Source organism: Labrus mixtus, chromosome 14 (assembly GCF_963584025.1).
Source record: "Labrus mixtus chromosome 14, fLabMix1.1, whole genome shotgun sequence".
Lineage (NCBI taxonomy): Eukaryota > Metazoa > Chordata > Actinopteri > Labriformes > Labridae > Labrus > Labrus mixtus.
Genome location: NC_083625.1, coordinates 1614240 through 1631022, shown reverse-complemented (window position 1 = coordinate 1631022; position 16783 = coordinate 1614240). Strand labels below are relative to the sequence as shown.

General features: G+C 46.7%; 2 protein-coding genes across 3 annotated transcripts in view; both read right to left on the bottom strand.

Moving 5' to 3' along the window:
• fam114a2 (family with sequence similarity 114 member A2) overlaps positions 1-16783 on the bottom strand; it is a 508616-nt gene that overhangs the window by 79771 nt on the left and 412062 nt on the right. The window lies entirely within an intron of this gene.
• The window catches only part of sgcd (sarcoglycan, delta (dystrophin-associated glycoprotein)), a 282814-nt gene that overhangs the window by 65170 nt on the left and 200861 nt on the right, over positions 1-16783 (bottom strand). For both annotated transcript variants that reach the window (XM_061056170.1, XM_061056169.1), the window contains one exon: positions 4792-4893. In XM_061056170.1, coding sequence (XP_060912153.1) covers positions 4792-4893 — 102 coding nt within the window. The remainder of the gene's footprint in view (positions 1-4791; positions 4894-16783) is intronic.

The window sequence follows — 16783 nt, the reverse complement described above, 5'->3', positions numbered from 1 at the left end:
CCCCCCAGGCTCCCAGTCTGTGGAACGCTCTCCCCGAGCAGCTGAGGGCCCTAAAAACCTTTTTAACAAAACCTTCTGCTTGTGCTTTTAGGTTCGTTAGTTGCTTAGTTGATGAAATTTGTTTTTTATTTCTATTTAATTTTTTTTCTGTAGTACTTAAAGTGCGTTACAAATTAAATGTATTATTATTATTATGTGATGGATGTGACTTCACAGTCAAAGACAAACTCCAGAACCGTCTTCAGCCTCCTGCTTTTTTTGATAACTTGCATTTCCCAGAATGCCTTGCACCTCTGTAATGCCGATCACGTCGGACACTCTGCTCTCTCCGCGCCCGACTAATCTTCACGCCTCACTCAACTTCTTAATTAGAGATAACAGCCTGACCATTGTGGCGCCGCGCCGCAGCTGAGGACCGGCCTCGTGTTTGTTTCTGATAACATGAAGGCGCTCACCAAACGGACTGAAGATCACGCAGTGAATACAACGAACGCACGATACGCACGCAGGCGAGGAGGTATTACAACGACAGCGTGCCGAGCGTCAAACAAACACAAACATAGACGATACAGAGAGAGAGAGTTTCATCTGATGATCACACTCACTGGAACTGAGGAGACACTAAAGACAAGTTCACTGTGTGTGTGTGTGTGTGTGTGTGTGTGTGTGTGTGTGTGTGTGTGTGTGTGTGCGAGTGTGTGTGTGTGTGTGTGTGTGTGTGTGTGTGTGTGTGTATGACCTAGTCTAGACTATTTTGAATTCTTCCATCTTTGAATCATGTGACTATCAGGAAATTGTTGAATTCAGCCAGTAGACCCCTCTGCTCCTCCTCATCCTCCAAGTGACCCCACCTTTCAAAACCATCACCGTGACAACCAGATTTTTACGGAGGACGAGGAGCTAGGTGTGATGTGTAAACTCAGCCGACGTTGGAACTGTCTCAGCTGGTGCAGCCGGTCACTGCCTTCACCTGCCGTCCCGTCTACACTGCACCCGACCCCCCCATGGCCGTCCCTGCAGGTGGAGGGCTGAAGTTTCCTCCGATTGGTTGTCTGGGCTCAGCCTTAGAGAGAGGAGGAGCTAAACATCTGGAGGGATCTCGGAGTAGAGCCGCTACTCCTTCACATCCAAAGGAGACAGTTGAGGTGGGCAGGACGTCTGATCGGGATCCTCCTGATCGCCTCACTGTGGAGGTCTTCCAGGCACGCCTAAAAAGGAGGAGACCCGGGATAGACCCAGAGTTCTCTGGAGGGATTATATATCCCGTCTAGCCTGGGAACGCCTCGGGATCCACCAGGAGGAGGAGCTGGAAAACGTTGCTGGGCAGAGGGAAGTCTGGGGCCACTTCCACGGCGACCTGACCTCGGATAAGAGGAAGATAATGGAGGGATGGACTTTTTTGGAATTTTATTTCTTCATTTTCACAACTTATCCAAAGTCAGGGCTCGACTTATAAGAAGTAAAAACTGAACAGACCATGTTGATGTTTTACTTTAAGGCTCTGAGCTGCAGGATCCCATCGCTCCCTGTCTCTCTTCTCTCCTCTTCCCATGTTACAGTGTTCAGAGAGAGGGAGAGCGGGAGTCCTCAGAGGCTGTTTGTGTTCAGAACATGTGTTCACTTTGTGAACCCCCCCCGTCTCTCGTTACTAAATGCAGCACACCATATCAGTCCCAGCAGGACGCTGCTCACACACAGGAGGGGGGAGAGAGAGAAGAGGGAGAAGACGGGGGTTGGATTTGAGTTGGTTAGAGAAATATTTGCTGGAGGCAAAGATGATCCAGAGGGATCTTCATCGCTCTGAGTCTCCTCCTGGACTGACCTCGAGTCTGTCCCGTCACCTCCTCCTCTCACTTCATCTCTCAAGCTGCCAGCCGTCTCTCCCTCTCCCTCTCTCTGTCTCTCTCTCTCCCTCTCTCTCTCCGTCTCTCTCTCTCTCCCTCTCTCTCTCTCTCTCCCTCTCTCTGTCTCTCTCTCTCTCTCTGTCTCTCTCTCTGTCTCTCTCTCTCTCTCTGTCTCTCTCTCTGTCTCTCTGTCTCTCCCTCTCTCTGTCTCTCTCTGTCTCTCTCTCTCTCTCTGTCTCTCTCCCTCTCTCTCTCTGTCTCTCTCTCTCTCTCTGTCTCTCTCTCTGTCTCTCTCTGTCTCTCTCTCTCTCCCTCTCTCTCTTTCTCTTTCTCTCTCTCTCTCCCTCTCTCTCTTTCTCTTTCTCTTTCTCTCCCTCTCTCCCTCTCTCTCTCTGTTCTATTTTACCCGTATTTATATATTCTCAGACTCTTTACATATCACCCCCCCGTCCTGGTTTTGGTGCTCTCATTACCGGTCAGTCGATACAGACTGAGATTTTATCGAGGGAGCAAAGTGATGACATCATCGTCCAGCCGTCTGCAGCATGCTGAGTGTCAGTCTGTGTTTATGTTTCTGGAAGATGTCGACGATAGACGCTCGTACGTCAATGAAACCTGTCGATACGAAGAGACTCGCAGATTTGTATTCCTCCTCGTACCGATTGGTGAAATCCAGACTTCACTTCACACCATGTCAACAAACTGTGATCATGTTGTTCTATGTTTGAGTCTGCGTTGAACTTGGCCGCCTCCTGTGCGTCGCCGCCTGTCAAAACACGATCGCTGGCTCTGATTCAGTCGTCATCCATCTGTCTGCCTCTCTCTTTGTTTCTCTTCCTCTCTCACTCCCTATCTCTCCACCTCTCCTCTCTCTCCTCTCCGTCCCTCAGCGTGCATAAGGTCCGAGCCGGACTATGAATTATGAAGCCGCCCTTCCACTTCCTGCACACAGCTTCAGACTAACACTGACAGAGGGAGTATCACTCTGTCCATCTCTCTGACATCTCTGGACTTGTAGCTGCTCGCTTACAAAACAGACACAGAAACGTCTCCTCCTTACTTTAACTCTCTGATCCAGGTCTACACCCCCCCCCCCCCCACTACGCTCTGCCAATGAAAGGCGTCTGATCCAACCTTCACAACAGGGTCCTAAGACGCTGACTAGACTCTTCTCCTCTGTCGCCCCCCGGTGGTGGAATGAACTTCCAAACTCCATGTGATCTGCAGAGTCCCTCTGCACCTTTAAGAAAAAGCTAAAGACCCAGCTCTTTCATGAATACCTACTAACTTAATGATGATGGTCTCCATATTATTGATGATGATGATGGTAATGACGATGGTTTTTGTTTGATAACGACGACTTATAAGATGGTTTCTATACTGATTAGAGCTCTCAAGAACTGCCCTCAATGTTGTGCTTTGCCTCTGGTCACTTCCTGTCAGCACCTGTGTGTCCAATCAGACTCAAAGCTGATCGTTTGCTCTTACTGACATTGTTCCCTTTTTTCTAGATCCTTGCTTGTGTTGTTCTTACTCTCTGATGTACGTCACTTTGGATAAAAGAGTCTGATATGTGAATTGTAGAATTGCATAAACAGACACACTTTGCATTTGAAGCTTGTGCTGCAGATAGCATGATAGCATGATGCTATCACTGGCAGCCCGGGTTGATGCGTGTGTGTGTGTCTCCAGCGGGACCACCTGGTGTGGAACAGGTGCGCTGATGGAGCCATATGGTGCCTGTCATGATGTCATCTCTCTCTCTCTCTTGTCTCGTCTGTTTACTGCATGACATGAAATTACATGACACGCTAAGTATGACCTGGAATGACACGGCGTCGCTTCAGGTCACAACATAAAGTGTTTTCATAATGAGATGTTTTGTAACAGGGGCGGGGGCTCGTTCTTACACAATGGTTGGGAGGGGAACGGTCTCATTTTGTCAAATCGTGTCATGATGAGACTCGACGACAGGCTGCATCAGACATCTCGCCTTGTCGGGTTTGATTCTTCCTGATGTGACCTGATACAACACGAGGTGTGAGCGTCTCGCTTATGGAGCCGGTGGAAGCTGCAGAGCATCTTCAGACTTTCAGATTTTAATGTGACGGCTCGGTTTAGGAGGGGACGTGTGAACTTTGTAGGGGAACAACTTAAACATATTTCATGTGTTTGCTGAACGCTGACCTTCAAGATAACCAGGATGTGCTGATGTTTGTATTCAGTCTGAAACGTCTCGTTTTGGATTTCACGGTTCAACAAAACTAAGGTCGAGGACGAGATACCACTGCGGAGCTCGAAGTCAGCTTTCTTTAAACCTGACTTTTATCCAATGGCTGTGCAGAAAGCAAGAGAAGGCGATCACCATGGCCTGAGTCAGACGTCAATCAAACAGCACACGTATGGGGTCAAGGGTCGCCATCCTCTCATTGCCTTGTTGCCTAGGTTACGCCCAGCTGCCACAAAAAATATTTTGAAAAATTGCCAAGGCGACCTCCTCTGCATCATAAAGATACAGGAGTGTGTGTGTGTGTGTGTGTGTGTGTGTGTGTGTGTGTGTGTGTGTGTGTGTGTGTGTGTGTGTGTGTGTGTCTGTCTGTCTGTGTGTGTGTGTGTGTGTGTGTGTGTGTGTGTGTGTGTGTCTGTCTGTGTGTGTGTGTGTGTGTGTGTGTGTGTGTGTGTGTGTGTGTGTGTCTGTCTGTCTGTGTGTGTGTGTGTGTGTGTGTGTGTGTGTGTGTGTGTCTGTCTGTGTGTGTGTGTGTGTGTGTGTGTGTGTGTGTGTGTGTGTGTCTGTCTGTGTGTGTGTGTGTGTGTGTGTGTGTGTGTCTGTCTGTGTGTGTGTGTGTCTGTCTGTCTGTCTGTCTGTGTGTGTGTGTGTGTCTGTGTGTGTGTGTGTTTGTGTGTGTGTGTCTGTGTGTGTGTGTGTGTGTGTCTGTGGGTGACTTACTGGTTTGGACTGGATTTCTTTGGCATAGAGGGGTTGGAGGAACTCGGACTCTCCTTCCAGTTTCAGGCCCTTCTCCGTTATTCTCAGCTTGCCCATGCCGTCCTGCGAGGAAGAAAACAAAGTCACGGTTAGTTCAAATCAAACAAGGTCAGAAAATGTGTGCTCAAACAGGCCGTTTGGAGATTTTCCCTTCATGACATCACAAAGGGCAGTAGCCCCTCCCCCAGGTGGGTGACACTCCCACAGCTAGGTGTTTGTTCTGCCCTCTGAGTCTGCCTTCTCACCGTAAACAATAGGACATGGAGCGAGAAAGCCCCGAGTACACCCGAGCCCTTCCAGAGAGGGGGCGTGGTCAGACACAGCTCATTTAGAACAAGAAACTTCACACACATGTTTTGAGGAGCTCTGAGAATTATTTAAACTGAAGAAGAGGAGGAGGATATGTGACCTTTAAGTCATGATGTGTGTGCAGCCTTTGACTCCTCACAGACTTCTCTTTGTGTGTTTCAGATCATGAACAGGAAGTGCTGGCTATATTCAACACCTGCCTTTTATATTCCTGACACCTGCGGTTTGATCGCAGACAGCTGCTTTTCATCGGTGTGGCTGGATGGCTGTGTGTGTGTGTGTGTGTGTGTGTGTGTGTGTGTGTAACATCACATATGGTTTGTTATTTGTTGCACGCTCAGAGATTACAGGTATAGACTCTGATCACATTTACAGGTCACTACACCGCCTCCCTGGTTGATCATCTTAATCCCTGCTTAAGCACTGAAGGTGTTTCATACTCGACTCCAGCGTTAGTGTTACAAACATCGGGCAATCATGGCGTCCACGCTGCAAACATTAATCTGTGAGACGACCTGTGGCGTCTGCATCCTTAAAACCGGAACACAAAGTTCAAACATCACTGAGGTCTCAAGAGTGGTGTGAGACCATCGCCTCTTTTATAGTTGGATTCTTGTATCCTCATTTAAATCACACCTTTAATGTTTGCACTGCCTGTTATTTAATATCTTCTTTTTAAACATTGCTGTACATATATAAACAACACAACTTCAGAAGGTCAACACTTTTTTTTTATATTCAGGTCTAATTACAGATTTTTTCGTCAACTGTTTTTAGGTTCTTGTTTAAATTTCACATATATTTTTATCCCTGCACGGGTTATGTACATTTTTTGTATTTTCCTCGGGATCAATAAAGTATCTATCTATCTATCTATCTAATAAATAAACTTCATTCTGGACAGATGTATTGACCCGTGTATTTTTGTAAAACCTCTTCTTCGTGTGACGGTTTGTGAGGACTGTAGAGTTTGATCATGTTTTCAAATGTGCATGTTCATATTCATGATTTGTTTTAATGTGTACTCCAGGAAGAAGCGCTGAAGTCCATCGTCACACTCCAGAAGAGTGACACACCAAAGATATGAAGCAGGACTGATAAGAGCGGATTGGCTCGGGGGCGTGGATGGGGGGTGGGCGCTTGGATTGAAACATGACGAGCGAGGCTGACCCTTCACTTTCCTCCCAGCTGTAATATAGATTAAAGAAAATCAGCGGCTGGATCACTTCAGAGATAAGAGACGTCAAAGTGTCAGAAGCATGAGAAAGGAGAGTGGAGAGAGAGAGAGAGGCTGCTATCTCCCCGTCTGATCTCCTCATATAAATACTTTTTTTCTTTTTGTCTTCCCGCTGTGTTTGATCCCCGCAGGTTTCTGACGAGCAAATGGAGATCAAGACCCCTCCAAATCCCAAAGTAAGCGAGGACTGTTTCCAAGCCTCCTTCGTGTAATCCTTCCCCCCACTGGGTGGAAAGTATTACAATTCTGGCACAGTCGAGGCAGCGAGGGGTGGGGGGGGGTCGAGTCCAGGACGTGTTCTGATTGTGAATTATCCTCATGTGACAAATCAGCAGGCGTGTCGGAGACGGCCAGCAGACTCTTTTTTTTAAAACTCGATTTCCGACTCTTTGATGACGTAAATCAGCTGTAAGAGAGGAGACGTATGTTTCCCTCTTCTCGGAGGTTCTGAACTAAATATATTTGAATTTGCAGACCTGACCGACGGTTTGATATGCATCAGAGAAAGAGGGCGAGCTCACGTGGCGTCCTGGCTGGATGGTTCATATCTTACTCCAGGTAATCACTGAGGACGCACAAGAGCTGAAAGGCAGCGTTATCTCTGCCTCTTAACTTCTCACATCCTGACCCGGGCTCTGATCCGAGTCCACTTGACCCCAAAGTCCGGTTCATTTGGTACGGTGTCCACTCGGGATGTGAACGCAATCGTGCTCAAGCCTTTGTTTATATTTCCTAGTAACCCTTTAACACGATTTCATCTGAGCCTCAAGCCTCCCCTGAAATCTCCAGCCCCCCCCCCCCCATAGGGGACCCTAGGTTGGTAACCGTCGCACTAAAGGACTGTGATCAGGCCTGGACTTCCTCTTCTGGTGATTTTAAACACAGCTTAAATCACAGTCACAAAGAGAGATGAAGTTTGAGGGTTTCAGCACCATGGAGAGCGACACAGACCGACAAACATAAAAACAGACAAAACAGAAAAAAGAAACGCTGCATCTGAAATCTGAAGATTTGTTCGTTGTTCCAGCTGAAATTTGTTGACTGCTTTTTTTTTTGTCTCAACACTTGATCTCTTTGACACAGAGAGCAAAACTGCTCTCCTGAGTGAGAAATTCATGCATAAAAAAAGAAGTGAAAAAATCCTGAAGTGGCACATTGCACACTTTGCGTTCTCGTGGTGTAAATAAATGACACCTGTTGTCATGAAGAACTACAGTGATGATTTCTAAGAGGTAATTTACTGCTCGCTGTGAATCATTGAGCGTGGGATTGTTGACAGAGCCTCAGGTTGACGCTTTAATACGACAGAAAGGAGACTTTAGGAGGTTTGACTGTTTCAGCACCACGGAGAGAGACGCTGAAAAACCGACAGAGAAGAAGAAGAAGAAGAAGACGGGCTTTCCTTATGCATCTCTATGGACATTTTTGTCTATTTTGGCAAATGTTTTTTTTTAATAGATCAATAGAACACTGAGAAACATGTTTACGACCCTCTGAAGTTACTAAGGACAAAAATGTCCACTTTTTGAACTGCTATATAAATAGAACAGATTGATATTTTTTTCTACTTTTTTTTGCATAAATCTCTTAAACAACTTCAGCCCTGCTCAACACTACCAAATGTTGAATAATTATCAGGAATTTAACCCTTTAAATGCCAGAATTATGTAATCAAACCGACTCAGCTGAGCAGGAATCAGCTGACGTCTGTAAGATCACTTCATCATTTCACTCACTACACATCTCTCTCGTCACTCAAATCACAATCTTCAAATTGTTCTGAAAAATCAGCAGTCAAACTCGACTGCACAGTTTGCATCTCCTTCTCTGTTCTCGATGTTTTTTGTCACTGTTTTGATTCTCTGCAGAGCGCTGCAGCCGGCACAGCCAGGCGAGCGAGCGAGGCGAGGCGAGCAGCCATGAATAATTCAGGAGCGGTCTAACAGGACAGACGCCTGTGCACACTCAGGTGGACCTCCCTACCTCGACTCTACCTTCTCCTCTTCCTCCTCTTCCTCTTCTTTCACCTGCTGCCTTCATTCCTCTAAAACCCTCAACTGCCATCGCTCCCCGTGCTGATCGTCTGATTTGTCCGTTTTTAAAATTCCAATCTCCCTCTCTCTCTCTTCTCTGACGCTCTTCACTCATTTTTCCCTCCCTTAAATCTGCTCCTACCTCTCTCTCCCTCTCTCTCTCTCCCTCTCTCTCGTCCCTTCACCTCGTTCTACACCTCTACATTTCATCTGTCACTTCAGATCAGCTGGATTGTTCTATTTTTAGCTTTTTGGTTTAAGAACTAAAGATTTTTGTCAGTGTTTGTGGAGTTACTTCAGAAGAAAGCTTTGGAACCTCTCCCTGACTTTACACCTGTGTGTAAAGTGTTACAGCTTTAACCAAGCGGCTCAGACTGAAGGGGATTAAAAATCATCACACACATAAAGAGTATCTTAACAGATCTCCATAATCTCATCCTGCTCACACTACAACATATAGAAATCACAGCACATCATCAAGACAAATCACAGACTAAAGGATTTTATGAAGATGCACCACTTTGTCCAGCACTTTGATCGCTTTTGATTCCTCTTCTGCGTATCTGCAACTGTGAGAGATTTAAACATAATTCATCTCACATTTACCCGAGATCTCTCTCCCCTTTCTTCCCTCTCTCTCTCGCTCTCCCTCTCTCTCTCTCTCCAGCATTTGCTGCAACAAGGACTAAATTGATCTACACTCAAAGCTGCATCGCCTCCACTATCACCTCTCTGTTTGCTCGATAGTTATTGAGAATTTATGTTTGTATGTGTGTGTGTGTGTGTGTGTGTGTATGTGTGTGTGTGTGTGTGTGTTTCTCTCTCTCTGCTCTGTTTACCTGCCTCTTTCTGGGTGTGTGAGCACAGGACAAAACATCTGTCTTGTAAATAATATCTGTGCCTGTGTTATTCCTCAGATTTATTTGTCCCAGCTGGGTGCGCTGGTCTCGTCTCAAGTCGTCATCCTCTGCGACCTGGGAGTCGCTGCTGTCAATAACGTGGAGCTGTCGGCCTATTATTGAGCGTCTGCATCAATATGCATCACGACACCGCCCGAGGCTACGGCAGATATAGACGTCTCCGAGCGAGTCAGACTTCTACATGCTGCACACATAATCACAGCGGTCAGATCTGTGGCTGCACACGCCTACGCAGAACAACTTCTGCTGGACTCAAAGAGGTTTGGACGCTTCTCTGTAAGACGAAGGAAAGTCACACTCACTGCTCGACGTTAACGAGATTTTATTCTGTAAAAAACATTTTTCCTCTTTCAGCTTTTGGCATCTCATAAGTTAGTTTGCTGACATCTCTACAGTCTGTTACTCGTGTCATTGGTCAGAAGTCGGCGGCCTGGGTTAGTACGCGCGCCCCATGTATGGAGGCTGTAGTCCTCCAAGCGGGCGACCCAGGTTCAAATCCAGCCTGTGGCTCCTTTCCTGCATTTAATTTCTCTCTCTCTCTCTCTCTCTCCCTGATTTCTGACTCTATCCTCTGTCCTATCTCTCTATTAAAGGCACAAAAAGCCCCAAAAAAAGATGTCGGCGGCCTGTGAGCTGAATGATTTTAGCCCAAGTGATCATTAAATGAAGGGGGCGTGGCATGACGCCTGTCAATCATTTACACTACAGAAGCGACTGAAGAGGATGCTAAAGAGCTTGATGTGTAAAAAATAAAAAAGTTAAACTCTTTATCTGTGATTTTTCTCACTTAAATATATAAATCAAGTATCTCCTCTGAAAATAACTCTGTGAGTCATGACTGTCTACAATGGGTGTAACACCCGAGTCCCACTGTCTGTGATGTTTTCAGAGTTTTCAGAGTCCTATCTTCAGTTTGTTTACATCGCCAGGACGGCCGGCTGACTCCTCCCCTCGCGTATAAAAGTTGTTTAATTGAGGGACTAGAGAAAAGAAGAATAACTTACTGTACTCACTGCTTAACTGTGTTTCTAGATCACGCTCATTTCAGGTAAATTTACATGCAGTGTGAAGATACGAGCATAATAAAGATAGCTAGCTAGCATTAGCATGCTAACACAACAATGCAGCGCAAGTTGTTTTGGTTTCATGCTGGAGCTCAAGGGCGACATCTGCTGGATCAAAAAATCACATATAAAGCCTGTTAAGAGAGTGAAGGTTTTTATTGTTTTCTTTAAGGTTTTCTTGTTAGATCTTAGTGCTGCTTTTGACACCATTGACCATCAGATCCTATTATACAGACTAGAACATTTACTTGGAATTACAGGGACTGCTTTAAGTTGGTTTGAATCCTACTTATCAGACCGATCTCAGTTTGTACATGTTAAAGTCCTCTATGCACACCAAAGTTAGCCATGGAGTGCCACAAGGTTCAGTGCTTGGACCAATTCTCTTTACATTATATATGCTTCCTCTGGGAAATATTATGAGGAAACACTCCATACAGTTTCATTGTTATGCAGATGATTCTCAGCTTTATGTATCAATGAAGCCCGATGGTACCAGTCAGTTATGTCAGCTAGAAACGTGCCTTAAGGACGGTAGGACCTGGATGACCAGAAATGTTTTGATACTTAACTCAGACAAGACTGAAGTTATTGTGCTAGGCCCTAAAAACCTCAGAGAGACTTTTTCTAGTGATTTGACTGACCTTAGTGACATCAGCCTGGCATCTAGCACCACTGTTAGGAATCTAGGAGTTCTATTTGATCAAGATATGTCTTTTAGCTCTCACATCAGGCAAATTTCAAGAACAGCCTATTTTCACCTTCGTAATATATCCAAGATCAGGAATATCCTGTCGCAAAGTGATGCAGAAAAACTAGTTCATGCATTTGTTACCTCCAGACTGGATTATTTTAACTCTCTTTTGTCAGGGTGCTCTGGCAAATCTCTAAAGACTCTTCAACTAGTCCAGAACACTGCAGCTCGTGTACTGACCAGAACTAGGAAAAGGGACCACATCACTCCTGTCCTGGCTTCTCTGCACTGGCTCCCTATACAGTCTAGAATAGAATTCAAGATCCTTCTTCTCACCTACAAAGCTCTAAATGGCCAGGCACCATCTTACCTGAAGGAGCTACTAGTGCCGTACTGTCCCTCGAGAACATTACGGTCCCAGAATGCAGGACTGCTAGTGGTACCTACAGTCTCTAAGTGTACTATGGGGGGTAAAGCCTTCAGTTATCGGGCTCCTCTCCTCTGGAACCGCCTTCCAGCCGGGGTCCGGGAGGCAGACACAGTCTGTATTTTTAAGAATAGACTTAAAACTTTCCTTTTTGATAAATCTTATAGTTAGGGCTGGTGCTGGTGTAGACCAGCTCTTAGTTATGCTGCTATAGGCTTAGACTACCGGGGGAACTGGCACCCTGAGCTCCTCTCTCTCTCTCTCTCTCTCTCTCTTCCTCTCTGTGCATATACAGTACATCATATTACTGCATGTATCTATCTGTAAATCTCAGTCACTAAACACCTACTTTCCTGGGAGCTCTTGAGCTCTCTTAGGCTCCTCAAGATCGTTGGTTGACGGCCTGCCAGAACAGGCAGTCCTCTAAAACCTGAACTATTGGTTGTGGACTTTTGGGAACTCTCCATCACAGAAGCTTGGACCGCTCTGTGCACCATGCTGCATCCTGCTTTGTTGTTTTGAGGGGGGGGGGGCTCAATTTGTTCTTCCATGACAGGGGAGCCAGACGCCGTGCCAACGTTACAATCAGAAAACAAGAATATAATGTAGCATTGCAGATTAGCACGTTTGAATAGCAGCCTGTGTAAATCTCACCCTGCAGGCAGATTAAACACTCCTCCTCCGTCTCCCGCAGCAACATGTCAGCAAATAATGTCGAGCCGTGTGTTATTATCAGGTACACACACGGCGACCCCGAGAGCGCCTGTTCTCTCATTTAAAACGTGCTCTAGTGTTTCAGATTACAACATGAATACATGAAAAGGGTGGCCACCTGCACACGCTTCGAGCTAAACGAAGCCCCATTGAGCAGAAACAAAGCGTCTCCTTCAATCCTCCTGCAGCACCGAGCGCTCTTTCAATCAGCCTCAGCAGCCCAACATGGCCGAGCTCCAAGCTAATACATTTTTCCAATTGATCCGTTTGATAACAGCAGAGAAAGTTTTGGGCGACGGCCTGAGCAGCAGCAGCACCTGGAGCTCTTCCACAGGTGATCGCTGCAGCGTCATGTTGCAACAACCCCGCGATGGCTATCAGCGGAATTGGCTTTGAGATTGCTCTCCACAGCGGAGCCCCCCCCCCCGCCCCCCACCCCCCGCGCCTCTGATTGAGGCCCTCAAAGCAGCAACACATCATCCATCAACGGGATAGCGATGCAGATGGAGGAGGAGGGATGAGGAGGAGGGGGAGAGAGATGAAAGAAAGGAGAGAGGGGGTATTGATAAAGTCAGGGAGAGATAAGACTGAGTGAAATAGATAGTTAAACACAGAGAGCAAGATAAGGGTAAAGAGAAAATGAGACGGCGACGTGCTGGAGTTTAAATGAGGCGGTGAAGACTCCGCACGCCGAGCCAAGAGAGCGAGAGGAGGGGACTACCCGCTGAAAACACGAGAAGGTGGGAGGAAAAAATTAATTGTGAGGGACTGAATTAGAAGAAGAAAAAATAAAAAACACCGAGTGGGAGAGAGTTTGTGTTTTTGAAAAGCCATCTTTTTGGGTCGAACATCCACTTTAAGCCATCGCTTTCAGAAACCTAAAGTGATGAGACAAAAGCTCTCCGAGGTATCATTTAAAAAAAAAAAAAAGGCGAGAACGGAGCCTCTTCAAAAACCGTTTCTGTGTGATCGTCTTCTTTCAGAAACACAAAGAATGTTTTCTCTCTGAGCAGCTGTTCTGAGGAGCCGACAGCCGACTCCATGGAGAGGGGTTTTTTTGTATGTAAGAAACTTTGTGTGTTACGCTGGTTACACACTAGATGGTTTTAGCCCGATTTGCCCCGTTCAGGATTAAGGGAGGGGGCGTGGCCAGATTCAAGGCCTGTTGCAACCAGGAAGTGTCACCAACCAGATTTCTGCCTTGATTTCACTCGTATTCTTTTTCTTATTATTTGTTTTTCGCTGCAAAAAAATAACACACATCAGGCCGCAGATGGCCCAGCGGTTAGGTCGCGCCCCGACCTAAAAACGGCAGTGTGAGGGGGCCTTAAAACCGCCTCCCCTCCTCTCTAGAGTCGATGCTCACACAGGTCACCATGTGGTGGACTCTGAAGCTTCAGTGTTTATCCAGCTCTGCATGGGTCTGTAAACCTTTCTGTGTTCTAACCTCTCTCCATTTTTCAAAAGCATCTCCAATATTGATCCTAGTTTGAGCACGTTTCTGCTCGTGGAGCTTATTAGAAACATGCAGAGGCTTTTTAGGTCGGGTACAATCACTTCTATCTGAACCACTTCTCTTGCCCGCTTCCATCGCTGCAACACCTGTTGGTTTGACCTGATAACTGCTCTCATATCTGGCAAACCGAGGGGCGTCCAAAACGGCCGTGTGGGGGGTGTCTTAAAACCGCCTACCTTCTCTGGTCCAAACAAATCCAGAGCATTCAGGAGCAGAATCTAAAGTTAGAAGGAGGACATACTGGCTGCTGCATTGTTGTCAGAGAAGCCAGCACTTCAACATGTTTCCTTAATGTCTGATCATACCACCACGAGTTGAGCTGGAACTCTGACGGTCACTGGGACAGTACATCTGTTCCATGATTCTGCGCAGGAAGTCCAAAATCCTCCCCCTTAAAATAGTCTAAAAGCACCCCTGCATGTTTTCTGCGCAGGTGATGATTCTAACCTCGGGGTAAACAGACAGTTAGAGCTCTGACCCTCTGATTCGCTGTCATTAAAGGAGCAGTGTGGAGAGTCTTTTCAGAGACTCCATCTCTGCATGCGGCGCCCTGCGGCTGCAGCGTGTCAGTGTCACAGTCCGATAGATTTCCCATTAAGGTCGTCTTCATGTGGGACGGCTGGTTACGGCCTTCAGAGGCTGAAGGCAGAGCGCCGTCAAGACCTTCACACCGCCAGTGATTGACATGTGAAGACGCTCGCCTGCAGGCTCCGAGTGCTGGATGCAGAGAAAGAGCGAGGACTGCCGACACCAGAACCAGCGCCGCATTTTACTCCAACACGCCCGCTTTGCTGAGTCCAGTCAGTCCGGGTCTGAACAAAGTCCTAAAACTGAACGAGTGAGTGAGGACCAGAAGAACGTCATCACCTTCAAACATCGAGGGGACAGGAGGTCGTCATCGAGATAATCATACAGTAATTCATTCATTCAATCATACACACACACACACACACACACACACACACACACACACACACACACACACACACACACAGTGTTACTGTGACAGTAGTAAAAGTGGTGTAATCATCATCGTGGTTATTAAATAATTAGTGGGAGATAATTGCGGGCGGTTTTTGTTTTTATGCTTCTTCTTGGCGCCGCTCTGTGATGAAGTTTCATCGGAGACGCACGCCGTGTTCGGTCACTGTCACAGCCACGTCCGTCTAAGGCGGCGTTCGGTTTAATGTGTGTGAAGAGGACGTTTGGTGTGTGGACAATTAACTGAACCGTCTGCTCAAATCAGCCCTGTTGTTATCCCGTATTATGGGGTTAAAGGTCGTTGATGTTGTCCAAAATAAAAGATTATCATAGAGTTAATTTCTCCAAAACGATGGATGGTCTCCCTCCACGGGCTTCCTGTCCATTTAAGGATTCATTATAACATTAACAAATCTGTCTGTTCTCATGTTGCATTCATGTCAAACATGGAAATATAAACTCTGCGGTCTCTGGAAGTCTCGTCAGCTGAGGCATCCACTGCAGACCATCTCCTCCTGTGTTCCACTCCCTCTCCCTCCTTCACCTCTCTTATTCTCTTATTTTCTTTCTTTCTTTAGAGGAGTCAATTTTTTTAAACGAGCTCTTTGTGCTTCGCCTCGAGCTCCAAACACACCATCCAAAAAGCCTCCAATAAAGATCCTCCTCTGCACCCGGCAGAAATTTACGATGCACAAACTTCCAGTCTCAGGGTCTGTCAGATTGAGCGTCCTCGTCTTCAAGGCTGGAGAGCCGACAGAGGGACACAGACTGCTGATGAACAGCAGGAGAGACGAGGGGCGAAAAGACACAGACGGGACAAACTGACATTTCATCGACTTCACAAAACTTCACTTTTGGTTACAACAAACCGGCTCCGATTGGCAGAGAAATCTCGAGCCGGCCAGTGAAGTCAGGTGACAGGAAACAGACCAATGTGAGCAACTCGGGTTGGCAGTGAAGGCCATGGATTCGTCAAACAAGGCACGACCTTCACCTAGAGGACCATGGTTTGAGTCAGGTTCACATGAATCACTCTCAGTGTGTGTGTGAAACGGAGCAGAGGGTAGAGGCGCTGCTGGCACGCTTTGGAGCTTCAAAAAAGTTGAAAATTTTCATGAAAAAATTTCGGCCTCAAAAAAAGTTGAACATTTTTTTCATGAAAATGTTTTTTTTCCTCGCTGTGGAAACGGGAGCATTGACTAAGAGGCAGCGCGTCGCTGACGGAGGATGTGGAAGTTGTCAGCCTTGGTCACTAGTCGGTTCATCTCTATCCTGATCAGTGATGGATCAGTGAAGATGAGATCAGTGCTTCGTTTGTGTGAATCTAAAGCAAAGCTAAAAGAAAAGTTTGAGTCTTTTGTTTTTCTTCTGAAACTCTGGGAGGAAACGAGGAAACACAAACAGCTCGGCGCCCGGAGAGCTGAACGCAGTCGGCGGAGAGGAGGCCTCTCGTTAAACTGCTCAGGATGAATAAAGGTTAATAGGAAAAAGGGAAAAAAAGTGGATAAGAGCGATTTGGTGATGCTTTATCCCGGCCTGTCATCGTCTTTACTCAGACGCCTGCAGGGATTTAGAGGAGGCGAGCGTCCGCTTTCTGCAGCTCTTACTCTCATGTGAGGAAGCCAATAAGGAAGAGAGTGGAGACATATCCAATCAGGTCCTCCTGTTCCTGCATCCATATGATTCTCTCTGTGCTCCCTATGGATCACAGTAATATGTTTATTTTTAAATAGAGAGTATACAAAGAGCCAGGAGCGGAGCGTTTAAGCCCCCTCCCCTCCATTTTCTCTTCCCCTCAGATCTGTTTTTCTGTGTGTCTGAGATGTTTATATTATGCATGAAAAGTACTCTCAGCCGCAGCCCCTCCCTCCAGTGTCGACTGCCGTGCTGTGTGGTGAATTGCATGTGCACTCTCCCAATGTTATCGCCCTCCGATCCACCCCACCCCCACCCCCCACCCCCACCCCTCCGAAGAAGAAAGTGGGATGGAGTACGGCTGGAAGTTGTCAGCGTTATCTGCCCCCCCTGCCTTTTGATCTCTGCCTTATGGGGACGCAA